This window comes from Coniophora puteana (genome assembly GCF_000271625.1).
Source record: "Coniophora puteana RWD-64-598 SS2 unplaced genomic scaffold CONPUscaffold_1, whole genome shotgun sequence".
Lineage (NCBI taxonomy): Eukaryota > Fungi > Basidiomycota > Agaricomycetes > Boletales > Coniophoraceae > Coniophora > Coniophora puteana.
Genome location: NW_006913053.1, coordinates 3513149 through 3539780, shown reverse-complemented (window position 1 = coordinate 3539780; position 26632 = coordinate 3513149). Strand labels below are relative to the sequence as shown.

The following is a 26632-nucleotide window of genomic DNA, read 5'->3' as shown; positions in this document are numbered from 1 at the left end:
TGACAATATATTAATACCTTGTCTAATCATCTCCGAACATAAGCTTGAGGTTTTCAAGCGTGTCTGAATCGGTCTTTCCTCCTGATCCTCGGAAGGCTTCTTTGATTATTGCTGTTTTCCGCTTTTGAATTTGAAGGATTCGGCCTTCAATAGTGTGATCAATCTGGAGGAAACTACATGAGCTATACCGCTTGTCATTAAAACATTCGGCAACGCACGATGAAGTGTTTAACATATACAGTTTTCTCTTGTCCAATGCGGTGGACACGGTCAATGGCTAAGACCGTATCAGCCATCCAGTAGACTTGATATGCAGACGCGAGCTTACCTTGACTCTCAACGGCAGAGTTCCACCAACAATCCATCTAAGTGAAATGAGTGCCAGGCTTTTTGGGCTGTACTAGTTTGCTTACCATGAAGACGTGATTGGCGGTAGTGAGCTGGTGTAGATGTAAGAGCCGGGGAAAAGGAGATAGGAGTCACTACCTACATTCAGACCGACGCCTCCGGCTTTCAAGCTAACAATGAGTACTTTAGGCTTTCTTTCTGGCTTTTTGAATTCTGCAATGGCGGCACTACGTTTGCGAACATCCATGCTTCCATCAAAGCGGTACCATGTCAGTCTTTCGCGCTCAAGCGCAACAGAGATAAACGAGAGGAACGACGTGAACTGAGAAAAAACGACGGCGCGGAAGTGTGGATCCTGATCTTGAATACGACCTGCAAGACCAATTGAACTTGAGAGGGTAGATGGGAAATAAAGTCAACTTACGTAGGTTCTGCATCAGAGCTTCTAGCTTAGTCGAGGACCGGAAGTCGTTTCTTCTGAGAACAACCTCAGGCGCCTTCGAGGGTCCGTCAGCGTTCGACGTCTCATCTCCTTCGCCAGCTTCGTTCTTAGTACGGATGACCTCGATAAGGTCTTGCTCCTGAGAATAGGTAGTAAGGGTAGGGCGAAGCTATAGATTGAGCTACAGAGCCCACCCTGATTGGCCCTTGCAAACATGTTGGACAGCGAGTAGGCTCATTCTTTTCGGCGCTAGATGCCAAGTATGAAAGTATGCAATCCTTACAACTTACACAACACCGTGAGTTTTGTTTGTTTATGCGGAAAACAGGAACTTACCATCGATGCATACAAGACGGGATGATCGTTGGCGACTCCATAATGTCCAAACATATCGGACACTCCCCTTCCTCTTCCGCGTTTTTCAGATTCGCTAGGACGTCAGCAGCAAAAGCATTTCCTGAAGATGAACTGTCTGCAACGCCTTCCATAATTTCATCGACGTCAATAACTCCATTCTTCGAGTCCTTCTCATCCGGTTCATCAGGATCAACAACTAGATGCGGATGGAGCACCGCTCGCCTGAGCCTGTCGCATGATGAGACTCATACTCCTTGCGCTGGTCGATCCAAGAACTCACTTCATCAGCATGGCCAGGATGTGAGTGTAGTTTTTGCCAACGAGACCCTTAGCATACAATCGTTCGTAATCTTGCTTCGCGTGTCCATAGATCGAGTCATAGATCATTCTCTCCGAATTCGAAAACTGCAACGTCTCGATGGTGACCTGTGACATTTAATAAGTCTCTGATACACGGATTGTAGCTGTCTGTACTGACTTCTTTTCCAGGGAGCTCAACAATGCGCTTGCCATCGCTATCACGCATGTTCTTTTCACGCCGGAGAAGGACGCTCTCTAGGATGACCTGAACGACCTCGATAGCTTTGGGATCCCGTGCCAAAAAGGGAACAGTAATAAACCTACAGGCGACGCTAGGTTAGAGAGCAGCACAGCAGAGACATGAGCCTACGATCGAAAATGTGAGTAGGAAGACCACGGAGAGTAGGTGAGATATTTCCTGCATGCACAAGTTAAGACATCTAGTTGTATATTGAGAGGAACAGGGACCGCACAGTAATGATTGTAGATCTTCCAGTTTGTTAACGATCGGTGTTCCTGTTTGACCCTCTTCAGTACTCATTAAAGACATGGCTGACGGTAGCTTCACCAGTTACTGCCCACCGCCGCCTGGCGCGGATCTCATATACTGCCCGGGCCGTCTTGGATGTCCTTGACTTACAGTGATGTGCCTCGTCCAAAACGACACGTAACCATTCGACTGGAAAATGATCAGATAAACTTCCACTGCAATATGTTCGAAAGGTTTACTTTGGTAGATCGGTGAGCTACCGCCAGCACGTTGTAACTTTGAGTGCTCAGAGGCAAGGACTCCATAGGAGGTTATCACAATCGGGAGAGTTGTTTCCTCTTCATCTTTGCTATCGAAGCCAGCGAGGTCGAGGCGGTTCTGACCGTGCCATACAGTGACGCTGACGCTACCAGGCTTGCTGGAGCGTTCGAGTTCTTCCTGCCATTGTGTCAAAAGTGACGTTGGTGCCACAATGAGCGTCGCGGACGGCCCTCTGACATCCTTGTGATCGCCTTCATTTTTGGGGCGGAAGGCACGGTCGAGTCGTATCTGTTTCTTTCGAGCTGGAAGCTCATCGTCGGGGATGGAAGGCTCAGGGGTTTTGTTGGTGTGTATTAGGGCAGATAGCATGATGGTCTTGCCCATACCCACTGATTGTTGCAAACCCCCACATCATGTCAGTAACTAGTGACAGGAGTAGCTTTTGAGTGGACATACTTTCTGTGGCTGGTTAAAAGGACGGAAAGTCGCCCATCACATAAACACTTACCGTCACTAGGTATATGTCAGCCGGTACGCTGAATAATAAAGTCCGAAAGACGTACGCTAGAATACCTCCTTTGAGCTTCTGTTCGGCCTTAGGGAAGGTGAGGCTCAATTCGCCAGAATAAGGATTGAAGTAAAAAGGGTTTTCATCTTGAGTCAAGTCGATGACGCCTTCAATAGGTTCAGCAGGGAATGAGTACCTGGATAGTGCTTTAGCTGATAACGTGGGGACAATAGAAAACAAAACTCACTCGCTCCACAAAGGATGCATTGATACGGCCTCTCTTGCGGACGATTCGCCATTTTCCATCGAATTCATCCACCTGTACGAGGAATGTTCCATCATATAAAACCCGTTGGACATGGAAGATGCGCACAGTAAAGCTTGCTTCTGGTATCCTCGCAAGGTTAGTTCAAACGTATCGACTGGCTCCATCTCAGCCATTGTTTTATCGTTGCGTTGTGCCCTGCCAACACAAACTGAGATACAAGCGCCCACGGTGGTAAGAACACCAACTTTTTGTAGATCAAGTCGAGTTGACCGTCCGAAAGTTCATCTCCTTCCTCAACCTCGATCTCTTCCCCATCCCCAACGACCTCCTTCTTGATTTTCTTGCTTGACGCTTTGGTATCTTTCGGAGCGTCCTCTGGTATTGCAGTCGTGCTTGCACCAGCTTGTGCACCACGTCTGGGATTAAGGCTAACAGCGTCGAAGAGGGCCAGAAGTGCAGCTTTACGCTCTCGCAAGGTTTGCTCTTCGATAGTCTCCTGCGCTTGGTTAAAGAAGTTTCTTGGTGAATCGTTAGGACTTATATTCGCGGCCTTAAACGCAGTGTGTCGTATGTACACGGACAGGGAAACAATGAGATCAGCCCCAGAGCGAAGGGTCTCTGGGCAGTCAACCATTGTGCTCCCCTTAAAGTCAACAATTCCTAGTGACTGTAAGTCAACATAACCCATTAGCACAGCATACACCTACCCAAGTCAAGTAGCTTCGACACCCATGTAGCAATGTCTGTCGGAAGTCGTGCGAACTCTACCAAGTATTATGGTTTAGACGAAGCTAGAACATGTATTCATCGCTAAATGGTACCTACCGAATCCTCGAGCATTTGTCAGCCGAACAACGGTATCAGCTTTCTTCTTGTGAAGGTTCTGAGGCTGAGGTTTGAGCATGGATGAAAGCGTCATCTGCTTCTTCTTGCCCTTGTCGGTCGACTGAGTCGTCTTCACTTTGGTGACATTTTTGAAAGATGGCTTGCCATCATCAGGACTATCTCTCTCGACAAGGATTGGATCGCCAGCCTTGATGTATCCTTTGCCTCTCACAGTGCTCCATGCGTTGCCAACCAGAAACGTTCCAATGTAAGCAGACTCGAACGCAGCCCCCGGTTCCTTAGGCTTGGATGGCGATCTACGGCGTTTCTTATTTGAAGGGTCGTCATTGAGCATATCAGCAGGCAGAGGAGAAGAAGCCCTTGATGAGGGTACGCTGCTTGCCCCTGAGGATGCTGGTCCAGGTTCATATTCAAGAGAAGGTATTTCCACGTCGCTATCAGAGCCTATGACCGCCGCCTCAGCAGATATGTCGTTCTTCTGAGGTGTTGGTGGCACAGGGCGCGGAATATTATCGTCGTCGCTGTCCTCGAAGAAGAGCCGCCTTTCTTGTTTAGGAGCCGTTGGTGTAGAAGGTCTACTGCTAGTGATAGTGGGCTCCTGGAGTGGCTCAGCTTGCTCAGAGTCCTTGACATCCTGCATAGCGACGTCCTCATCAGAATCTGCAAAGAAAGAGGTTTGAGGTTCCTCTGCCCCTGCGGCGCCAGAATTCATCGTGTTCGTTCTAATGCCAGAACCGACAAGGTCTGCAAGAAGAAATGTAGGGGAAGACGCGTCCAAGGTGGCAATGAAACGCGTCCAATATTTCGCGTCGGATAAACAAGCGTAAACTTCATCCGATATTATTTCCAGCTGCCGCCTTGAAGCGAGCCTCATCGGTGTGTAGAGATCGACGACAGACATGCAACGAGGTCTTCCAATGGTAACATCCCACAGCGTGTCCTACTCGTACGCAATGCTGATCAGTGCTTTATCAGCAACCCACCGTCGTCCTCCTTCGTGAGGGGACGGACACATCTCAGGGCAATCCTCAATTGCTCTCCAACATCTCCGCATGTCTGGCAATCGCAGAAACATTGTCGAGTACACTGGGGCCGAGAGGGATGGACAAGCTCATCGTGAATGAACGCGGCGAGGCGCAGATCACAAACGACGGCGCGACGATCTTGAAACTCCTCGACATCGTACACCCAGCAGCAAGGACACTGGTGGACATCGCCCGTGCACAAGACGCGGAAGTGGGAGATGGGACGACAAGTGTCACTCTTCTTGCTGCTCAGCTTTTGAAGGAAGTCCGTGGATTTATTGAGGAGGGCGTCAGCCCACACATCATCATGAAGGGCTTCCGCAAAGCATCACAATTGGTACGCTGATTATAGATGCGTCATTCTTCACATTAATCATACAACTATATAGGCACTTCAACGTGTCAAAGAGATCCAAGTCACTGTCGACAAAAGTGACCCTGAGTAAGTCGAATCAACCTCTATTGTGCATAATCTCAACAAAATGGCAGGCGGTTCCGCTCTCTCCTGCTCAAGTGTGCAGCCACCTCCATGTCATCAAAACTTATCCATTCCGAAAAGCCATTCTTCTCAAACATGGTCGTTGATGCCGTCCAGTGTCTGGATCAGGATGACCTCGATGAATCCCTGATCGGTGTTAAGAAAATCGCCGGCGGAGGGATGCAAGATTCGCTCTTGATCCGCGGTGTCGCGTTCAAGAAGACCTTTACATACGCTGGGGCTGAGCAGCAACCAAAAGCGTTCAAAAACCCTCTAATCTTGTGCTTGAACGTTGAACTCGAGCTCAAGGCCGAAAAAGACAATGCCGAGGTCCGCGTGGATGCAGTTTCCGAGTACCAGGCCATTGTCGACGCGGAGTGGGAGATCATCTACCGGAAACTGGAGGCTATTGAGAAAACTGGTGCCAAAGTCGTTCTTAGCAAACTGCCTATTGGTGATCTAGCGACGCAATGGTTTGCAGACAGGGACATCTTCTGTGCTGGACGTGTCCCTGGCGGTGACTTGCGTCGTGTCTGCCAGGCTGTTGGTGGCTCTGTACAGTCAACATGCTCTGATATCGCACGGGAGCACCTTGGTACTTGTGGCCGGTTTGAGGAACGTCTATTTGGTGGCGAGCGGTATAATGTCTTCGAGGAGTGCTCGAAAGCCAAGACGTGCACACTTCTCCTTCGTGGAGGTGCTGAGCAATTCATCGAAGAAGTTGAGCGAAGCCTTCACGACGCCATCATGGTTGTCAAACGCGCGATCAGGAACGGAGATGTTGTAGCGGGAGGCGGTGCTGTAGAGGTGAGTGTTCAGAATGAGCCATGGCGTAAGCTCACCGAGTTATGCATGCAGATGGACCTCTCCGCACACATCAGAAAAGCGGCCTTGTCCATTCCCGGCAAGCTCCAGCTGATCATGACTGCATTTGCGAAGGCCCTTGAGGTCATACCACGCCAAATCTGCGACAATGCCGGCATAGATTCGACCGACGTCCTTAACAAGCTTCGAATGAAGCACGCAGCGGGTAGCAAGTGGTTCGGTGTTGATGTCGATGGGGTTGACGGGATTCGCGACAACATGGACGCCTTCGTATGGGAACCAGCCCTTGTCAAGCTGAACGCGATAAGCAGTGCTACCGAGGCTGCTTGTCTGATCCTCAGCGTCGATGAGACTGTCCGGAATCCTCAAAGCGAAGCAGTAAGGAACCGTCTCTGACGCCATATGTGTGGCAACTGACTACATGAATAACAGCCGAACCCAGGCCCGAAAGCCCCCCCTGGTGCTGCTGCACGTGCGCTCCGAGGCCGTGGGCGTGGACGCGGAATGCCCAGGCGGTGACCGATGGGCTGGGATAAAGGTGTTCTGCGAGTATAGCATGCTGGGCGTAGAGCATCACTCATATGCGTGGTCCTAAGCTAATGTATCATCTTGTTCTCATTGCAAGGAGCAATTGACATATTTAGACCGCTCATGATCATGCTTCTACCACATGCCGCGGTATAACCAAACTTGGCGAGGTCCATACATTGCACTCTATGGTGATGCGAAACGCTTTGTAAAAGTCCTGCTGAATTGTGCAATCCAGGTCGGAGCAGCTGACTCCTTTACAAACCCCGGATTCGTCACTGATTGGCCGTGTGTATCGAAGTTGTGAACAAGACACGGTTGGAGACGTCTTCGCTCAGGTAGGCGCTAAGTCGCGCCATCGTTAGATAACGTTGCGAATATATATTCCCGTACAATACAAGCGATGAACACCGTCACGGCCACCCAAACGGTTCCATGGAGCTTCAAGAGCTGCAACGCCCCAAGGTGGGTTGGCTTCGCAGGCTTCGGAACCGACACGAGGAAGGTCTCGATGACATCGCCACTCAACCTTCGGTATTCGACGACCCTGTGGCGTTAGAAGTATATCGCCCACCTCCGGAATACGAGAACGCTCATAGGTTCGATCCGAAGGCGACATGGACATGGAGGGAGGAAAAGGTTCGTGCGCGCATCATTAAACGTCCATTGTCTTTAATGGCTACGTTGCAGCGTCTAATTCGGAAAATTGATATACGCATAATGCTCTGGTCCTGTGTCATGGTCTTTTGCCTTTCTTTAGACCGCAGCAACATCAATCAGGCCAACACGGACAACTTCCTACCTGATCTTGGCCTAACAACCAATGACTTTAACCTTGGTAACTCCGTGTTCCGGTTTGCCTTTGTTGCGGCGGAGCTGCCTTCCCAAATTGTTTCTAAGAGGATTGGCCCTGATGTTTGGATACCGATGCAAGTGAGTCGAACGGTATCGTTATAATGTGACATGTCTGAGTGCTGATGTTCTATAGATCACCCTTTGGAGCATTGTTTCGTTATCACAGTATTGGCTGACGCCGGGAAGGGCTGCGTTCCTTGTGACGAGGTAAGCAAGAACAGTGATGCTTGGCCTTGAACGTAACCCTGACTTTGAGCAGAGTTTTGATAGGGTTTTTGGAAGGTGGCTTCATCCCCGACACTGTGCTTTATCTTTCGTACTTCTATACAAAAACAGAATGTAAGGATTGTACCACTATTTGTTGTCATGTTTCTGACGGAGGCTTCAGTGCCCATCCGTATTGGCTGGTTTTTCGTCTCGTCACAATACTTGTCCGCTCTCATAGGTGCTTTCCTCGCAACCGGATTTCTGGCTATCCAAAACGTCACTGGCACCGCGGGGTGGAGATATCTCTTCCTCCTTGAGGGCATCCTCACTGGGCTTGTCGGCATCACGTCCTTCTTCATGTTACCACCCGGGCCTACGCAAACGAAGGCTTGGTTTCGGCCAAAAGGATGGTTCACTGAAAGGCAAGTAACTGCCAGCCTTAACAGTACTTGTTGGTGGCTTATCGATTAGCCCAGGGAGGAAGTGATTATGGTGAACAGGTGATACATCCGAGTTCATGACACAGCTCAAAGTATGCTGAACATCATTTGCAGGATCTTACGGGATGACCCTTATAAATCCACGATGCACAATCGCGAGGGCTTGACTCTTCGCATGATATTGGGTGCTATATTTGACTGGAGGATGTGGCCTCTGTATTGGCTTGGCTTCGCTCACAACAGTACGTTCAAAGTGTTCAGGTACATATCCCAGCACTAATATCTGAAACAGTCAATGTCGGCCCTCCCCAGACATACCTCACCTTGACACTACGGCAGCTTGGCTTCAACACGACCCAATCTAATCTACTCACTATACCCTCAATTGTTATTGGGTTGATTGGACTCATCGTCACCTCTTACCTTGCGGAGTGGACGAATTCGCGGACCTTCGGTTGTGTGCTTTTGCAGATATGGGCGTTACCACTCTTGATTGCTCTCTATACGTTTAATGAACAAACGGCGCATTGGACCTACTACATTGTGGTCACTCTCATCACTGGCTTCCCGTATGTGCACCCCATTCAGGTCGCATGGACGTCAAGAAACTCGGGAGACGTCCAAGGGAGGGCTGTGACCGCGAGTCTGTACAACATATGCGTGCAATTTGGAGCAATTGCATACGTAAGTGACATTTTGTCGTTCCTGAACATCATGGTGATTTTCTAACTTACAACCACAGTCAAATGTCTATCAAGCAAGCGATGCTGTAAGGGTGATTTTCATTGATATTGTTTTATACTCATCAGTTTCACGTTCGTTGCCGTTCACGAATAGCCGTTGTGTGAGTGATCCTTTCAAAATTCTTTCACTAGTGCTGAGCCCCAGGAAAGATAAAAAGGGCAACCTTGCGTTGATTTTTGTGACCGTTGCCAACATTTTGGCGTATGGTCTTACTTGGCTATTCTACCGAGAGACCAACCGTCGTAGAGAAGCAAAGTGGGAGAGCATGTCTGAGAAGGTGAGGCTCGCTCCAATGCTTCTGGACGGTGATTGACGCCTTGTTACAGGAACAACAAACATATGTTGAAACAACAACGGATCGAGGCAACCAACGACTTGATTTCAGGTTCGCGTACTAGGTAGCATCGTAACCTGAATGTACAATAAATAAAAGATGTTTATGACCAACGTAACGAGTACTTCAGCTTGAAAATGACATCGTCTACTTACATAAGCGCGCGTCCACACCAACTTTACCCTTCACAATTCTGACTCCGTAAACGCCGTAAATCAACCTCATCTTCTCCTCTCATATGCTTAGCGCTTGCCGCCTGGGCCTTAGGTTTTCACTGCGCACCATGCGACATGTGCATGAGCCCACCTGTTGAGACAAGCCGACTGCACAATTGGGAGGTTCGACTCTTACTAGAGTTTAGGAATGCGGTCAATTGAGAAAGCAGCTTACTTATTGCCTTATTGACATCGACAACTCGTACCCAAGATTCAGCTTGCGCTGTAGGTGATATATCAATAAGCAATTAGATTTTTGAATTTGCATACTAGGTAGCACTTAGTGCTCAAATGTACAATAGTAAAGAACCATCGACTTCTAAGGATACTATGACGATGTCGCCATCTCCGAAACCTCCTGTTTCTTCTTGGCCTTGATCTTAGAACGACGCTCGCTCTCCTGTTCCCTGCGAGCGATGCTCTTCAAGTCAAGAAATTTGCCTCCGACATCAACAAACTTGACAGGAGGACGACCAGCTGCATGGACCATCTTGACACGTTCGTTGACCTTCGAGTGATACTCAGGGGTAAGACGAGGATTAGACTTGGCTGCCTCTTGGGCCTTCTTGCGCGCAGCAGCCTCTTGAGATGCAGCTTCCAAGATACCTGGCATTACCGGCTCCTGTGGCGAGTTAGGCGATACACAGTTGATGGATCACTAGTACTGACCTTGCCCTCAGGGACAGGTTCCCAGAACATACGCTGGTACCGTTGCCGAGCAGCATCGCTGCCTGCCATCTCATCTTGAGCGTCAGCTTCATCGACATCGTGTCGTTCACTGGCTTCGTTTGGCCGATTCCTGATAGGTTGAGTTCCGGGGCGGTGGACGCCAAGGATGTGCTCCATTCCTCGCAAAAACCCGGTCTGCAGTTCTTGACCCTAAGGATATGTCAGCAAAGTGTCGTATGAAAGTGTATAATGAGTGATTCAGATGGGGTTGAAAACGTTATAACCATGACTGCAATGATGTTAGGCATCGCATAGTCTTTCAATTCGCGAATGATGTATAGTGTCATCACCTCCCAGTGAAGCTGGACATGGAAATCTCACCTCCTACATAATGTTGCAATGGCGAATCATCATGAGTCATCATACACAAGGGCTGATTGTGAATGCGTTACCTGAAGAATGAGCAAGAAGTCAGTGTCATTGATCAAAACGCGAAGACAGGGGATCAGAATATATAAAAAGTTGTCACCAGAGTTGTCTGAAAGACTAATCGAAATATTTGACTCATCGCACTCCCAAAGGGAGAAGCGGTGGCAAGGAAAGGAGCTCACCTTCTTGAAATGTTCCTCTACACCCTTCAGGCGAAGGATGGCATCCACTCGCTTGATGCTAAGGTGATAACGGCTAGCCAGATTACGAACGCTGTTCGTCTGGGGATCCGCCATGAACGCGCGCCATATCTCGGTCTTCACCTCGTCTGAGACTGGCGTAGGTGGCTTAAACGAGCGGTTATTGGGGAAAGGCTGCATGGTACGAGAGGCAGATGAGTATATGCGGCCAAACCGAAAATATGCAGAAACTGACGACTTCGCCCCCGAGCCAGTTGCACGGCCGCTCGTGCCCCTTATACTTCAAGCCGTCCGTCACTAGCCACTTATCCCAGGTAACGTTCGACCTGCCCCGACGCCCCTGTTGAGCATCTTCTCCAGGCTGATCGCCCGAGAAGCCTTCTTCAGCCACATCCTCTGCAGCACTCGACGCGCCTGCGGGGTCGAAGGGCTCAGCTCTGCGAGGCTGAGTGCTCATAATGAGCGTACGGGCCCGCAAATGAGCGATGCATGGGGGAGACGGACGTGCGACGACGCGGGTGGTGCAGCGAATTTGGGCCAACATAGCTACAACTCACTTTCAAAAAATTTAGGCGTTGGTTCTGTCAAGGTATCACGTGCGTATTAAGGGCAGGTATATTTTCCGACAGGGAACCTTAACCTGACAGCCCCCGATCGTAGCGACGCGTCGCGACTACATACTTTTGGCCTTGATCATGGACGACCAACTGGACGAGGACTCTCAATGCTTTTCGCTGCTTTTAGGCTATTCTTCTCTTGTTCCTCCGAGCAAACTCTCGTGGCCATCTGAAGTTAGCTTTTCTCAAGTCCACTCATTCCTGCTCAATCGCATTCTACTTGATCCGCATCTCACCAGTTATCCCCCTTCCGAGAGATATCAGCAATCATTCTGGAAATGGGTCATCAAGAATGTTGAAGCTATGGATAGGAGCGATGAAGTATGCGCTGGTTTAATGATTCTATCTTACGTCTTACGGAATAGATAGGATGACGAGCTGGACGAACGAATATATAACCATCACTTGTCCTTGCTGTCTCAGTTAAGCAATGCACTGTCATAAACCCATGATGGTGTACTCATATAAGGCAGTGACTCGAGCGGCCCGCCCCCACAATCCTATGTGACCAGTTACTGGAAAGGTCCCGCCTTTCAGCTCTCGCTACGGACCGCGACGTTGCTAGAATCGCGAACAACGATCGAAGGCGGTACGACTGGTCTGCGTACATGGAAGGCGAGCTACGCTTTGTCCAGTTTTTTACTCAAGCGACCGGGTATGCCTGACACCATTTTGAGATACTAGTCAACTTATCTCGACACATAAAGGTCTGGTCGCTGGTAAGCATGTCCTCGAGTTAGGCTGCGGAACGGGATTGCTAGGTATAATTGTAGCCGGCATCCAACAGTTTGCGGGCGATGTGTCTGCAGATGGAAGTCAACTGTGGCTTACGGATATCAGTGACCTTGTCCTAGAGCGGTCTTCAAACAACGTTCAGCTCCCCTGCAGTAAGTCTACGACACGACAATGAGAAACAGAGCGGTCTACTCATGATCTACACGAGATACCTCTTCAATCCACCCGAACGTTCGCTATGCCAGCCTCAACTGGTCGGACGCGTTGGAAAAAGAAGGAGCAGCAAGTCTCACCTCCTTACTCGAAACAATTAATCCAGACATGATACTTGGTGCAGATCTGGTGCGTTACAATGAACTCGCGTTCATAACGACGGCCTTGAAAGCACTTAGGTTTTTGATCCATCGCTGGTATCACCTCTGGCTGCGGTTCTGTCTCTTGCTCTCTCAGTAAAAACAGGATCAAGCAGAAGCAAAGAGGCATTCATCGCGCTGACGATCAGAAATGAGCAAACACTCGCGTACTTCTTGGAAGTAGTCGGTACGCGATTTCTATGCATCCGCCGGATACGCATTTGACATTCATGGTATATTCCCGCAGGAGAAAAGCTACATTGTGAAGAGCTTCACCTGGATGATGCGGGTTCAAGTACCATTCTCACAGGCGCCATGGAAAGTGACCTGGACAATAGTCAAGATGTCAAAATATTCAAGATTACGAAAGGCTCCAGACCCCCGTAAGGCCGGTGGAAGACAGTCAATCAGCCACAGTGCTGCGTAATTCAATATCATGGATTTTGGTGAAATGCGTTGCGGTATCAGTGTAGGAAAGAGTCTGTAGTGTAAACCATGATACAAAAGGGGCTAAGAGAGCTACAGACTTAAACATCATAGTAATTTATACATCATAAAAAAAAGCAGGTCGTGATCTATGTGAAATCATTGAGACATATAGGCGGGTCATTAAGAAGTCAAAGGAACCATCTTAGAGTAATTCGTACGCATGCAATCATAGCACAGGCAGCAAAAATTGACACTACGCTGCGCCTGGGGTATGTTCGCATACCGGACACTGTGTGGATTGTCAGCTGGGACTCCAGACACGAAAATAGCCGCGTACCTTCAGGGCGTTCGTGGCGATCCTGATGAATGAGGTGAATTTCGCGAAAACCCAAATGCCAACTGCAATACTCACTGGCGTCACCTTAAACTTTTGTAAGGATCGATCGACGGAATTGAGCTTAATTGACCCCAGTGATAGCTCTGACCGGAGCTTGAATAGATCGTCTTCCAAACCCGTCGGTTTCACGACACACATATCTCCTCTAGACCGACGTGGCCTCAAGAAAGATACACGACAATGAAGGGCGGATAGAATCTCGCTGAGGAACGTTTCCTCAGCTGAAAGGAAGTAAGCTTGCTCGAACGTCGGCGGAGCTCTGTCGTCGAGAGAAAGCCTCTTGACGAGGGCCGTCAGCTGGTGAGCGTAGGGCGATGAAGGGTTGGTCACAAGGCATGTTTGGGCAGTTGTCAGGAGATTGGCCTGATACCATGGTTTACCGGCCATCGAATATTTTTGGTAAGAAGGATTGTCGGGTAGTTTATTTAGCTTCGCGGGGGCCTCGCCCAGACTAAGATGGTCGCTACACCGACAGCCATTGAGGTCAAGGTAGGGCCAGTTATAAATTTGGTCTCCGTAGATGTAGGTGTTGTATTGCTTGCAGTCGTCGCAGAGAGCCTCGACGGCAGATAGAGCATATGTCATCATGCCGTCATATAATGCGTCCACGATGGCAATAGCTAGAAAAGAACGGATGTGTAGGAGAATTTCTATGGGGACACGAAGGACAGGTGGACGGTAGTCCGCTGGGCGATGGCAAGCATGAAGGCGGATGATCGCATCTAGAGCTGTGCACTCTGGCGATAGGTAAGCGAGGACAGCGTTGGTGAGAGTCAGCTGGCTGATCGTGAGGGATGGCGAGGGATCCATGCTTCAACCTCTTGGCTGCACGGGGCCTGGTCTGAGGTGGGAGGAGAGCGAAAGGCAGGGAAGCCTCGGACTGAAATCTAGCGCACCAGGATTATATGGAATGCCTATGTTGGAATTATCCTAGTTGAGGGACAAAGCAGAACGCAGGTACCTAATTGAATGGTGGATGCAATTCATATGTGATGGGGACCGGTGTCACCTCCATTGGAGGATCTATGCAAATTTAGGTGAAACAGCGGCATCAACTCAGAGTCCTAGTCAAGGGAGGGCGGAGGGACGAGTCATCTGTGACGGAAAGCCCAAGTAGATGGACTCGTTGGGAGCGTGTTAGTGATTTGCAGCCCTTAGCCAAAGTTGTGGGAGGAGCGGCGAAAGCAAGGCGGAAGAAGTCGAAGCCGAGGACCCACACCGCACACACATCATGTCGCACATCAGCCGAACCCTAACCTCAACTTGGGGTCTCACTTACCCGGCTCGGCATCCGTTCGGACATGCACGGACAGTGACATCCGGTCAACCGGCAAGTACATCATCTCCTACTTACCGCGGATCTTGCACGCCGAGTTCGCATCTTCCTCTTACCACATAATTCACGTTTCACCAATGTTTTTGATTTCAAGGACAGGTGCCAACCTACGTGCGCGCTCACTCAGGTTTGGGACACGCGCAATGTCTTCCATCCCGCCGACACTCCCCACTCAACCTCTCACTCCTGAGCAAGAGTCTGCTCAGCTCGATGCACGGGTCACAGACATCGAGTCCTTCTTTGCGACTCAGAGGTTCTCAGGGATCAAGCGCCCCTACTCTGCTCGCTCCGTCGCCATCAAGCAGGGATCCGCGCCTGTCCTGCCTCTTCCATCTGCTATGCTTGCCAACAAGCTCTGGTCTCTCTTCACCGAGGCTGCTGGCCAGGGAAAGCCAATACATACCATGGGTGCCATCGACCCCGTCCAGATGACTCAGATGGCCAAACACCAACAGGTCGTGTATGTAAGCGGCTGGGCATGTAGTAGCGTCCTTACCACTGGCAACAACGAAGTCGGTCCTGATTTCGGGTCAGTACGCCCAATTGCCTGCGAACATCTAGTTTGCCTTACTAATCCTTATTCAGCGACTACCCCTACACCACCGTTCCAAATCAAGTGCACAGGTTATTCCGCGCTCAGCAACTCCACGATAGAAAGCACTATGATGAGCGGATGTCGGCACCTCCAGAGAAGCGTGCTCAGATGGAGTACATCGACTACTTAAGACCAATCATCGCGGATGCTGATACTGGGTTAGTTCTTGTCCAAACCATGCAAAGATACACGCCTGAACGTTTCCAGTCACGGAGGCAACTCTGCTGTCATGAAGCTTGTCAAGCTGTTCGCCGAATCGGGAGCCTCTGCCATCCACATGGAAGATCAGTTACACGGAGGGAAGAAGGTAATATATCACGTTCTGTGTGATTGTCTACTTTCGTAATGCGTCTGTCTTCACTAGTGTGGCCACCTCGCTGGAAAAGTCCTCGTCCCTCCTTCCACGCATATTTCTCGTCTCATCTCAAGTCGCTTCCAACTCGATCTCCTAATGAACCCCATGCTTCTAATCGCAAGAACAGACGCTGAGAGCGGGAAATTGCTGAGCAGTAGCATTGACCCTGCTGATCACCCGTAAAGCAATGCAACTTCCCAGCTGGTCACTTACTGACGATCTATCAGGTATATTCTTGGGACTACCCAACCTGGGCGTCCTCTGGCCGAGGCTATCGGGCTCGCGGAAGCCAAAGGCGCAAGCGCAGAAGAGATCAACCACGTCGAGGCCGTTTGGCTAAAGGCTAACCCTTTGGTCACCTTCGGGCAGGGTATGCTTCCACGGCTCTCATTGCATCATGTCATGAACACCTTGACAAATAGCTGTCCGCACCGCTTTGGCCAAATGCTCGTCCCTTTCGGAAACTGGGAAAGACGTCGCGTATGCGCGCTTCCTACAGGAAACTGAAGGAAGATCCAACACTGACGCACGGGAGGTCGCAAAAGACATCGTCGGTTCGGATGTTTGGTGGAACTGGGACTGTCAGTGCCCACTCTTGTTACTTTGCTGCGCATATACCTACTAAAAATCCGCAGTGCCCCGCACCAGGGAGGGATACTATCACTACACCGGTGGCATAGATGCGGCGGTCAGCCGTGCCATCACCTTCGCACCATACGCTGACCTTCTATGGCTCGAGACTAAGAGTCCGAACCTCGAAGAAGCCCGGAGCTTTGCACGGAGGATCAGAGAGAAGCACCCCAACAAGTGCTTCGTTTACAACCTTAGCCCGAGCTTCAACTGGGCGAAGGCAGGCTTCTCTGGTAAGCATGATCGTTGATCTTCATACCTTGTGTATAAGTCCGAATCAACCGCCCCTACTAGATGCGGACTTGAAGAACTTCATCTGGGAGCTCGGGAAAGAAGGGTGAGTGCCTCGCCTATCTTTGACGATCCGAGTAAGCTGGTACTAAGTTTGTTCTGTACACAGCTTCGTTTTGCAGTTGATTTCCCTTGCAGGTCTGCACAGTAACGCTGTTGCCACAGGTATTAGGCTGGTCTCAAACCTTACCTGACAACCACTCACTATATTTTTACAGCTGAGCTTGCTGCTCGATACAAGGAGGATGGAATGCTAGCTTATGTCGAGCTGGTCCAGCGCAAGGAGAAAGAGATTGGCTGCGACGTTCTCACTCATCAGAAATGGTATTTCGCTCGCCCAACCGTCTCCTTCGGTTCGCATCTGACCGTATTGATAGGAGTGGCGCCAACTACATTGACAGCATTCTGCAGACAGTATCTTCCGGATCCTCGAGCACATCCGCTCTTGGGAAGGACTCGACAGAGCACGACTTCTGATGTGACTCATTCGGTGACCTCAGGGTTCTCTTGCCTCCTTGGGATGACGCGTAGAATGGACTACTACTACCCATCCATACACCAAGCGTAAGTTGCTTCACACAGCTGTCAGACTTTGATTTTGCGCTAGAAAGCCCGTTTGTGTGGCCACAAGTTTGATATCCTTTTGCATACTCTTACTCCATGTGCATGTGCTATACATCTTCAATCAATCAACACAATGGAAGACGACCTTTGAAACAAACAAAGTGATAATCCTGGACGGACCTCAACCCACCCGATACTGCCGCATGAGCATCTAGTCCAATGCAGGCGTCGGGGCTGAGTGTCCTTCTCGTGTCAGCCCGTGCTTTCTAACTTGCCTTAGACTCGGAGATAGTTAAACTCTGCACTAACTCGTGTGCCAGCAATCACACAAAGCAAGTGTATGGGAAGCTCTGTTTCAACGAAACAATGGCCCGGGACTGCGCCCTCCAATGATCGGAAGCCGTACGTGGACTTTCCGCGTACACGATTGTCACAGCCGTGATGTGCATTGAAGTATGCATCAACGTCCTCCGTGATCCTCTCCATCGTCGCGAATATTTTTTGCGCTGAGCCGGATTCATTGCGTTCCGAAACCCTACTATTACTGCCCATGAGCTGGCGACCTTGCTTCATATTCATAACCTTCAACGTCAAGCTAGCGATCCGCGGAACCTTTGCGAACTTATACCGTCCGAGATTCACCAATACAGGTAGATGTGACGTTCCAAATCAAATTACAAGACGCATTTTAGTGTTACAATTGAAAGTAATCGAGAGCATGATGATTCAGACGCATGATGTACGTCCACACCCTACAGCTATTGGCGAATAGCCCTCTATTCGACCACACAACAGCTATAGGCTTCGAAAGACCGTTTTCACCGATACAACGGCTTAGTCCACTGCGGGTGAAATAGGCTGAAGGAGAGGCTGCTTCTCAAACCATGCAGCGCTCTTCATCAAGAAGTTGTAATCCGTTCCAGTACCCTGAGATGTCAAACACTCATCAACGTGTTTGCTGCATAATCAAAGAAATAAACCCACCCAGCGCGCACCCGGGAACCCGAGATCGAAGGGGACAGCGCTTTCCAGCTCCTTGATGTGCTCGGGAGTCAGACGAATTCTTAGCGCGTCGATGTTCGCTTGCAGGTGCTCGACTTTGCGTCCGCCGATGATCGGGAAGACGTGCGTCGCCTTGTGCAACACGTAGGCGATCGCAACGGCCGTTATGTGTTCTGTGCCGACCTCCTTGGCTATTTTCTCCAGGACTGAGGAGACCTGGCGCTGCACCTCGTTGCGCTCCCAAGGCATTCCATAGAGTTGGCGGCCTTGTTCGCCGGTCTGCCTGCGACGCTCTTCATCTGCGTCGGAACGTAGCTTGCCGCCAGCTAGGACATTGTATGGCGCGAGGGCCATGCCTGATAATAGCGATGAGCGTGAGTTTCATTGGTTTGGACTGAAACATATGAGTTGCTCACGCTCATCACGAGCCATGGGGATGATCTCGCGTTCGAATGATCTTTCAAGGATGCTCCATGCGCCTTGATAAACGACGAACGGTGTCTTTCCATGATCTCTCGCCCACTGGTTGGCTTTGGCTACGACCCAAGCAGGTGCGTCAGAAATACCCTGTCAACCCATGCCAGTGAGTTACTGAATTAAAGCTACGGCGAAGATGGGAACTTACAAGGTACAGAACAAGCCGCTGCTGCACGAGATGGTGCAGGTTGCTCATCACTTCTTCGATGGTGGTTTCCCAGTCCCACCAATGCACATATAAGATGTCAATGTATGACGTCCTTAGCTTCTTCAGGCTCTTCTGCACACTAATGTACAATGATTTGGCATTATTTCCCGTGTAGTTCGCCTTATTCCTGACAGATGGGTCCTCATCTTTAAAGTTGGACGTGTACTACATGTGAGAGGACCGGCTCCTTCAGCACATGCGAATGTACGCCAACGACACGAAAACACTTACCTTGGTAGCGATGACAAGTTCATCGCGGATACCGCGACTTTCGGCCCACTCGCCAATGAATTCTTCAGAAGACTCGGACTGATAGTTGTTGGACGTATCGATGAAGTTACCGCCGGCCTCATAGTACGCGTCGAGGAGTTTGAACGACGACTCCTTATTCATACTACCCATGCCGTGCTTCTCCCACTTGTCACCGATGCTCATCGCGCCGAGCTGCAGTGGAGAAACGTGGACCGACGCAGTAGGGGCAAGCGCCCTGTAGCGAGCAAGGCGGTTTGCAGGTTTCGGAACAGGGGCGAAAAGGGTGGATTGTGACATTGTAGCGAGATTAACGACGGTTTGAGAGGGATGAAGAGAAGAGATACTAGATCTCTGAGAGTCTGGTAGATGCTAGTCCGTTGGCGTCGACGTTTTATATCCCACCGAAGACCCTCTGATTATGGAGACACCCATGCTTTACGAGACATGGATTTGACACATGTCGAACCTCCATGGGAGTAAGCTTGGGACGGCACAGCGAAGTCGTAGTCTTCAGTGAAGGAGTCATTTCCAATGACACGCAGGGGCCAAAGCGCTGAAGCGAATAGAGGTCTGCGTTGATATTTATAGCCTTCTGTAGGACGAGAAAGCTGCTCGTAAACATGTTGATGTCAACGAGAGAAGAACTTCGGTTGACTTACTAATTGCTTATGAATCCCCGGCGTCGCTCTTGTTTCATGACATGGTGGTTCAAGGTGCGGACTATCATAATACTGATTATCCCTTGGGTCAAAGCCTCCTTTGGTTGATCGTCGAATACTCAGACATATTCGCAGTCCATGTCGGAAAAATCCCAGGAATATGGCCATATAATTGAAATGTATTGAAATCGCCTCACAATGAATCAAGAATTAAAATACATTCCAATGGGACCCTTTGGTCCCCATGATAGCTATTTTAAAGTGATTGCCATGGAATTGAGAACCAATTGAGAACACCCTTATGATGGCAAGCAGCCTCGTCCAATGGAATTTCAATGTTCGCGTCGCCTCACAACGGGGATTGCAAACCTATCTAAATAGGAAACCATTTCAAACCCCATTTGGCTTTTTCCGACACAGTTACAAGGATGTTGGGATCCTGGATAAGGCCAGGGCATGGGGAAAGCCTCACAAGAGCGTATGCAAGATGTTCCTCTACCTCTACATTGCGGTATCTCATACAAAGCCAGATGACCTCCGATACAGTCCGCTAGGTCCCTCGGAGGCTAAGAATGTGATTCTCTTCTTTGCTCTCTTGTCCTTTTTGAAGGATTTTGAGGTCTTTTCTCTCTGGACGTCGCAGAGGACCTAGACAGTTCATCGTCGCGGATTTCTACTTCTCGGATAGCTCTGGCCGTACTGAGCCTTGATAGCGAGACAGAATTCAACAATGAACTCATCGCCGCTTATATTGTCTGTGCCGGTGACCTTGTCTCCTCTACTAAAGAACCATATGCGCGGTCACTCGCTCTTGTTCTTTCCGACTGTGAGCGAAATCTGGCTGACAAGACCCGTACGATGGCTCCTAGCGTCCGCAGTGACATCGAAATGGAATATTCACCTCGGAGGAGTATATATACTATCATTCTTCGTCCCTCACAAGACCAATTCCGGCCTCAACACCCAACTTCCTCCTTCCTTTGCGTTGATCGCATTCTACTGCAGCTAGACTTGACGTCTCGGCGCACTCACCCTCCTTACTCCTACTGTCCTTACCTGTGACTTCTTACGTCCCTCCACTCACCTTTAATCATAGACGTTTGATATGTCGACCATCGCTCACGAATCCAACGCTTACACGACGACGACCATGAGTGCCGGCATTCATCACGATGACAAGTTCTACTTTACAAATGTGGTTTTCATGGTTCGTTGCACCTGTTCCGTGACACTCAAAACATATTCATCTGGTCTCCCTTAGGCTGGGAGGACATTCTTCCGGATTCCTCGCCAGATCCTAGAGGCTCACTCTGAAGTCTTCCGGGATATGTTCTGCATGCCAGCGGGCGACCGACCTACCGAGGGATCAAGCGACCAGAACCCTATTTTCCTAGAGGGCATAGCGAGCCACGACTTCGCGCAGCTTCTCAAAGTGCTTCTGGGAAGGTGAGCACCCGCCATATGAGACTGAGACATAACCTTCGGTGTCTTACATTGAATTAGCCCTGTCGGCCATGCGGATGACTTGCCGCAGTCCGCGTCAGACTGGAGTGCTGTCCTGAATCTATCGCACCTGTGGGGCATGGACTCCATCCACAGCTTCGCTTTCGAGAAGCTATCGGGCATGAACCTGGACCCCGTCGATAAAGCCGCCCTCGGGATCAGGCATAACTTCCCAGAGTGGGTCAAGCCGGCTCTGAACGAGCTCTCGAGGCGAACGCAGCCTCTTTGCCGACGCGACGTGGAGAAGCTGGGTTTGGACGTTGTGCTGAGGCTCGCGGAGGTCCGGGAGAGCATTGTCGGTGCTACCTGGGCAGGTGGAAGCATCGGCTCGACCGCCGTTGGGCGAAGGACCGCGGCGCATCTCGACTTTGGAGAGAGAATCGAAGAAGTCTTTGCGGAGCACTTTCCGCGGTCGGTCCCCGGTGATCCAGTCAAGAAAACTCAGGGAAACTCGACGACGCCTATGATCAAGTCATGTTAGGAACTGGGTAGCGACGTCGCGATACAGTACTCAATGTGCTGGAGATGGCGGAAACCTTAATATTCACGATCCATGGTCCTGCTTTCGAATAGAATTTTGTGCCTACGGTGCGCAATTACTTAATGTCAGTTCTATTAATTCGTGGAAATCGAGGTTGTTCGTATTTGGAGAGTGGTACGAAGTTCGTTCAGCTTGTTACACCTCCCAACATAAGCATGTCGTGATTCTCGGCCGAAACGCAGCGTTGGTGTATGCGTCAGGTCTCATCAGGAGTATCAAGAGTGAGTGCGGAGGAAAAGATGCACTTTGTTCACATAGGGGCCTCATTGGTGGAATTAGTAACTTGCCTCTGGATCCGAAATAGTCGGACTCAGCCGTGCGCGTGAGGACAGACGCGGGCGCTTAATGAACAGTAGGTGTGTTATAACAAAAGTTTAAAAAAATGCGCATGCGTGTCCATGTGTTACGTTGTGAGGATGCGACGGGGAATAACGTCGATGCAATGAACAAATCAGCTAGCTGTATATATAGGCAAAAATCAAAAAAGGATAATAGATGCTAGGGCGTGCTAGATATGCGAGTGTAATCCAAAAAAGCGAATAATTAAACAAAGGAAAGCAAGATGGAGGAGGCGTTCAGCGGCGGGATATCTCCTCAGGCCGTTGAACATTTGGGTACGGGACCGTCTCGAACTGCATCATATCGAAGCTTCTAGCACCCTCAGAATCCTGAGACCGTGACGACAGAATGGAGCCCGGTGGCGACCGAGGATGCGACGAAACAGAGAGCTGGGATGACTGGGATGGCCGCGGGACGTGTTGGCCGCCTGCCTCCAGAGCCATCTTCAGGTGCTGAATAGACGACCGTCTCTCAGGGAAACCGCTCCCGCTGCGCGCATGTCCGTTCGGGATGCCCGCGCCCGCAAAGTACTCGGCCGGTAGACGCGGGCTGGGAGGAACAGGACTGGGAGGGGCAAAGGTGTTGCCCATGACGCTCGGTCGGCGAGGCTTGACGGTGTCGGTGGAGATTGGCCGAGACTCAGAGCCTGTGCTCTGATGCGACATGCTGCCCTTCCACTTCAGAATCGACTTGCGTCCGCCTGAACCAGTCTTGTCTGACATGTCTGGTAGAGGACCGACCGTGTCAAGAGCGTTGGCCGGCGATGAGCGACCTGATCCCGTGATTTTCCTCCCAGTAATCGCCCGCGTTGGGGTCGCACCGTCATTATCGTTGCGGAAAGGATCGTAAGACTGGAGGCCACCCACGGAAGGGAAAGGAACTGGGGGTGGAGTATAGTTTGCACTCCGGGACGAGCTCCGAGACTGGTCAGACGACGTCCGCGAGATCGACGGCGGCAGCGGTGGGTGCAGCGATCGCGAGTCGCGTTTGGCATTTGGCACCGGCGATGCCTGTTGACCAGAAATGGATTGTGATCTGCTCTTCCGCCATAGCTTCTTGATCCCTTTCATTGTCACAATTGACCCTGACACTCGGTGACCCTTGACGGTGTTTGGCGTGTCGTCCACGTAAGTGGAGGAATCAGCCGAGAACCGGCTCGAGTTGGCTGCGGAGGATCCCATGGTCGTTCCATCGTCGAACGACGAGATAGACGGCTGGTGGCTGAGCTGGCCGGTCGTCGGATTCCAGTACGACTGATGGATGACTTCTGCCTGTTCCTGGAACGAAGGGTTCCTCCCGAACGGATCCGGCGATAGCGGTATGACAGGAGGTGACGCTATGGGTGTGGGTGCAGTTTTACGTGTTAGTGAAGGAGGCAGTGGCGGTGGGGTGTCCGCACTCGGGTCTCTCCTCCGAGTCTCCGAATCTGAGGATAAACTCGGACTAGACCTTGCTGAAGGAAGCGACGGGCGAGGGACACCATTCAGCCCCAACCGTGGTGATGATGACAACTTAGGTGATTTGGAAGGAGGGTGTAGCAACAGTGTCGAACTCGGTCCGGGTGAGTGTGTAACAGACGCCGCCAATGCTTTGTCTTGAGAGCTTCTGTTACACAATTATTACATGAAAAATAATGTAAACATCTTGGTCGCTTACGCAGGCCGCGTGCTCTGCTGATCCCCAAGTGAATCCATTCTGACAGGCGGAGCCGACAAGGGCACGTTGGCATTCCTCAGAGGCGAAGGTTTCGGCGAGCGTGCCTGGAGTAAATCGTCACCTAACCGGTCCGACTTCATCTTCTTCTTCGGTGAGAACTGTGCCATTGCCTACAGACAGAAGATCAGCAAACGTGTCAAGGGAACAGAGCAGTTTGTTCACCCGTTCAATCTCGTCTAGCCTGGCTTTCATGACATACTGACTCCGACGACGGTCATTAGGATCGTTTTCGTCATAGTGCGCCTGCTTTTGGTTAGTCTCAATGGTGAATGAAGCTCTTTACAACCCACCTCTAAATCATCTCCATCAATTTCAAGCCCAAGATCTAAATCATCATAAATAACACCGTCTCGTTTCTCTTTATCCTCCTGCGAGCTCCTAGATTGACGGTTCTCCTGATCTGCCAAGCGACCCTTGTCATGCATCTCTGAACCCATAGGAGTGCCGTCATCCGTCGCGTAAGCTAGCCTCACGCTCTCGTCAGAATTTGATGGCATTGGGCTCTCGCCAAGGGCGATGTTGCGGTTCGGTGACTTCGGGGCGATGACTATAGGAGGTGGCGCAGCGCGACGAATACTGAACGTGCCGGACTTGCGAGGTGAATAGGGCGAGATCAGAACATCCGAGGTTTGTGACTTTCGCTGCATGATATCCCGCACCTCGGCAATTTCGTCGGCGTCTGAGCCTGAGTAATCTCCATTGTCCATCGCCTCCAAGGCAGTCGCATCGAGAGCAAGGGGTACAACGTTTGGGTCCTGTTTCCGCCTTGTTGCTGGTGCGTCTGCGTGCATGTCTGCCCAGGTGTCAGCATCAGATCCAAACATGTCCGCGAGCGGATCGCCACCATAGTGAATAGTACCTCGGGTGGTCGATTCGTCCTCAAATGTCGGGGAGTCTGAGAGGGGTGTGTATTCGTCGGTCTGGGAGTCGGCCTCCTCATTGTCGCGCAAGAAGCTGGGTACGGAATCGTTGTGGTGCTTGCCAACGAGCTTGAGGTTGAAGGGAGCCCTCCGCTCGTCCCCAGAGGCGCTGTCACCTGTCTGCTGACGCGAAGGTGATCGACTTGCGGTCATGCGCCGATTACGTCGCCATTGGTTGTACCACTTGGCCTTGTGCCGGTCGATGTCAAACTCTACCTTAGCCAATACGGGGACGAACGCATCCGAGTGAAGTCCAGGAAGATCTAACCCTTGACCGTCGTGCTCCGACGTATCAGGTGTCTCGGGTTCTGATTGCACTGGAGAAGAAGAGGATGGAGGTGCCGACTTCGAATGTAAGCGAATGTCCGATATTGAGGACGCAGTAGTGGTGGAAGGAGACGGCGTGACCTCTAGCGTTGGACCAAATGTTGCTTGGGGAGTCTCTGAGCGGAAAGGAGTGACTAATGGCCGTAGTGCATTCGGTGATTTCATGGGTATACCGAGAGTCGGGGAAGGACTTATGGGACTGGTGAGATTGGAAAACGACTCTTCTTGCTCAACCTTCGTGGCCCGTGCCCACATATGTCTCCAAACCTCTTCAGAGAGCCGAGCTCCAGGTTCGGCATTGTTGTCGTCACTGTCTGGGGGTTTCAGAAAACTTGGCTGCACACGGGTCGGTTTGGAAGAGACAAGGTAAAGCACGATGCCAAAAGTACTTGGAAGGGAGTACTCCTTAGCTATTAAGACAAGCTGAGCTTGTATAGTAGGTTGGAACGGCACGAGAGCTCCCCGTCGAAACTGGGCATGCGAGGAGGCGAGCGAGCCATCTTCATCGTCGGACCCCTCGATTAGAACTTTGGCGAGATCGCGAGGTGGTATTATGTGGAGCAGAAATTTAGACTGAGACGTGGACGGGTATGTGCTGAAGTTAGAATTAGACATTGCAGATGGCGTAGGAGACCGCCATTGGCTGTCGCCGGATATACTGGGTGAAGAGGACATAGGGTTTGGCGAAGCAAATATCGAGAGTGACGACGAGCTGTTCATGGCAGGGGAAGGCGTGGAGACACCAAGAGCGTTGGCAATCTTGGCCAGACGATGAGGCGGCAGCGGTGCGCGTGGAGGAGCCCATGATGGGGACGGCGCAGGCGAGGAAGCGGACGCATGTGAACTTGGTACGGAGGGCATAACGATTGGACGTGAAAGCGAGTGCTGAGAACAGTAAGGAGCTTGAACGAGGTGTGTAGGTCAGAAAGTGAGTAGGGCAGGGCGAAAACAGAAGTCCGAAGATGCGTCGAGAGAGATGCGGGTCTGGGAAGGGTATAGGCTATTGGGGGCGGGCATGTCTGAGTGAAGGGATACGCGCAACAAAGTTCCCAGACGCACCTGAGGTACTTCAAATCTGAATTCAAGTGTCAGTCGCTATGGGGTCGGCATGCAAGACAGCCAGTAGCCAGCGAGTCGTCCTGCTGCTCGTCGTCGGCGTCGTCTTCGGTGGTGGTCAGACCTGCTGCGGAAGCCCGGCAACGAGCTCACAGAGACATCAGAAAGGCGGACGCGCCTCTCCGGACTCGATCTGATGTTGGCGTGCGAACGTCACCCCATGTTTGCATTTGCCGACGGCTCTTGTCGCGACGTCGCGATGCAAACCGGTCATGTTCCTTCATCGACTCATGCATATGCACATGTGCGGACCAAATCAAACATGAAATGTCCCCTCTCTTGACCTCGCGAGTTGTAGAGGGCTATGATACGTATACCATGAACTCAGTCCGTGGATTTTCTCGATTGCCTTCTTATATGGACACCACGGATTTTGCGACCACTATCTATTCCCTGACAGAAACGATGAGATCAGCGTGTGGCCGTGTTTTTGATTCCGATATCTGATTTACTTTGCATGCATGCGCATTGCGCTACTATCACCGCAACACCCTGCGACAC

At 50.7% G+C, this 26632-nt stretch overlaps 10 protein-coding genes across 10 annotated transcripts; 5 read left to right on the top strand and 5 right to left on the bottom strand.

Moving 5' to 3' along the window:
- Positions 1 to 22: 22 nt before the first annotated feature.
- Positions 23 to 4532, bottom strand: CONPUDRAFT_45428 (uncharacterized protein; the record flags this gene model as incomplete). The annotated part of the gene is made up of 21 exons (XM_007764330.1): positions 23 to 163; positions 219 to 277; positions 329 to 365; positions 414 to 440; positions 491 to 720; positions 773 to 929; positions 985 to 1075; positions 1127 to 1375; positions 1428 to 1573; positions 1626 to 1767; positions 1818 to 1865; positions 1921 to 1963; positions 2016 to 2126; positions 2177 to 2587; positions 2701 to 2711; positions 2762 to 2902; positions 2954 to 3025; positions 3080 to 3169; positions 3220 to 3634; positions 3682 to 3738; positions 3800 to 4532. The coding sequence occupies 21 exons, from the start codon at positions 4530 to 4532 to the stop codon at positions 23 to 25; spliced, it is 3411 nt and encodes a 1136-aa protein (XP_007762520.1).
- A 170-nt stretch (positions 4533 to 4702) lies between these two features.
- On the top strand, positions 4703 to 6797 carry CONPUDRAFT_79291 (uncharacterized protein). Its single transcript, XM_007764651.1, has 6 exons — positions 4703 to 4740; positions 4796 to 5182; positions 5235 to 5287; positions 5335 to 6130; positions 6182 to 6526; positions 6581 to 6797. Exons 1-6 carry the CDS (start codon positions 4720 to 4722, stop codon positions 6665 to 6667), a joined length of 1689 nt encoding a protein of 562 aa, XP_007762841.1. The 5' UTR covers positions 4703 to 4719; the 3' UTR covers positions 6668 to 6797.
- A 314-nt stretch (positions 6798 to 7111) lies between these two features.
- On the top strand, positions 7112 to 9357 carry CONPUDRAFT_161734 (MFS general substrate transporter; the record flags this gene model as incomplete). Its single annotated transcript, XM_007765532.1, has 12 exons — positions 7112 to 7315; positions 7367 to 7609; positions 7665 to 7738; positions 7791 to 7870; positions 7920 to 8164; positions 8210 to 8238; positions 8293 to 8420; positions 8471 to 8862; positions 8921 to 8947; positions 9016 to 9022; positions 9072 to 9199; positions 9249 to 9357. The coding sequence occupies 12 exons, from the start codon at positions 7112 to 7114 to the stop codon at positions 9318 to 9320; spliced, it is 1629 nt and encodes a 542-aa protein (XP_007763722.1). The 3' UTR covers positions 9321 to 9357.
- Positions 9358 to 9799: 442 nt separating this feature from the next.
- CONPUDRAFT_46275 (uncharacterized protein) lies at positions 9800 to 10949 on the bottom strand (the record flags this gene model as incomplete). Its single annotated transcript, XM_007764391.1, has 3 exons — positions 9800 to 10093; positions 10141 to 10350; positions 10752 to 10949. 3 exons carry the CDS (start codon positions 10947 to 10949, stop codon positions 9800 to 9802), a joined length of 702 nt encoding a protein of 233 aa, XP_007762581.1.
- A 515-nt stretch (positions 10950 to 11464) lies between these two features.
- On the top strand, positions 11465 to 13029 carry CONPUDRAFT_116205 (uncharacterized protein; the record flags this gene model as incomplete). Its single annotated transcript, XM_007765531.1, has 7 exons — positions 11465 to 11707; positions 11756 to 11808; positions 11860 to 12041; positions 12094 to 12273; positions 12330 to 12463; positions 12514 to 12661; positions 12722 to 13029. 7 exons carry the CDS (start codon positions 11465 to 11467, stop codon positions 12859 to 12861), a joined length of 1080 nt encoding a protein of 359 aa, XP_007763721.1. The 3' UTR covers positions 12862 to 13029.
- A 31-nt stretch (positions 13030 to 13060) lies between these two features.
- Positions 13061 to 14423, bottom strand: CONPUDRAFT_141378 (uncharacterized protein). The gene is made up of 3 exons (XM_007765529.1): positions 13316 to 14423; positions 13241 to 13262; positions 13061 to 13192 (listed from the first exon to the last, which is right to left on the bottom strand). The coding sequence occupies exons 1-3, from the start codon at positions 14108 to 14110 to the stop codon at positions 13092 to 13094; spliced, it is 918 nt and encodes a 305-aa protein (XP_007763719.1). The 5' UTR covers positions 14111 to 14423; the 3' UTR covers positions 13061 to 13091.
- Positions 14424 to 14675: 252 nt separating this feature from the next.
- Positions 14676 to 17223, top strand: CONPUDRAFT_79289 (isocitrate lyase and phosphorylmutase). Its single transcript, XM_007764650.1, has 11 exons — positions 14676 to 15165; positions 15222 to 15389; positions 15439 to 15538; positions 15596 to 15765; positions 15814 to 15956; positions 16009 to 16167; positions 16222 to 16449; positions 16511 to 16553; positions 16617 to 16672; positions 16726 to 16831; positions 16885 to 17223. Exons 1-11 carry the CDS (start codon positions 14780 to 14782, stop codon positions 16982 to 16984), a joined length of 1659 nt encoding a protein of 552 aa, XP_007762840.1. The 5' UTR covers positions 14676 to 14779; the 3' UTR covers positions 16985 to 17223.
- Positions 17224 to 17728: 505 nt separating this feature from the next.
- Positions 17729 to 19548, bottom strand: CONPUDRAFT_116199 (aryl-alcohol dehydrogenase). Its single transcript, XM_007765528.1, has 5 exons — positions 18978 to 19548; positions 18699 to 18923; positions 18490 to 18640; positions 18056 to 18429; positions 17729 to 17998 (listed from the first exon to the last, which is right to left on the bottom strand). Exons 1-5 carry the CDS (start codon positions 19305 to 19307, stop codon positions 17906 to 17908), a joined length of 1173 nt encoding a protein of 390 aa, XP_007763718.1. The 5' UTR covers positions 19308 to 19548; the 3' UTR covers positions 17729 to 17905.
- A 1111-nt stretch (positions 19549 to 20659) lies between these two features.
- On the top strand, positions 20660 to 21848 carry CONPUDRAFT_141375 (uncharacterized protein). Its single transcript, XM_007765527.1, has 3 exons — positions 20660 to 20876; positions 20931 to 21115; positions 21173 to 21848. The coding sequence occupies exons 1-3, from the start codon at positions 20775 to 20777 to the stop codon at positions 21651 to 21653; spliced, it is 768 nt and encodes a 255-aa protein (XP_007763717.1). The 5' UTR covers positions 20660 to 20774; the 3' UTR covers positions 21654 to 21848.
- A 139-nt stretch (positions 21849 to 21987) lies between these two features.
- On the bottom strand, positions 21988 to 26211 carry CONPUDRAFT_161728 (uncharacterized protein). Its single transcript, XM_007765526.1, has 5 exons — positions 26075 to 26211; positions 24059 to 26015; positions 23931 to 24011; positions 23709 to 23878; positions 21988 to 23657 (listed from the first exon to the last, which is right to left on the bottom strand). The coding sequence occupies exons 2-5, from the start codon at positions 25874 to 25876 to the stop codon at positions 22289 to 22291; spliced, it is 3438 nt and encodes a 1145-aa protein (XP_007763716.1). The 5' UTR covers positions 25877 to 26015; positions 26075 to 26211; the 3' UTR covers positions 21988 to 22288.
- Between the last annotated feature and the right edge of the window lie 421 nt (positions 26212 to 26632).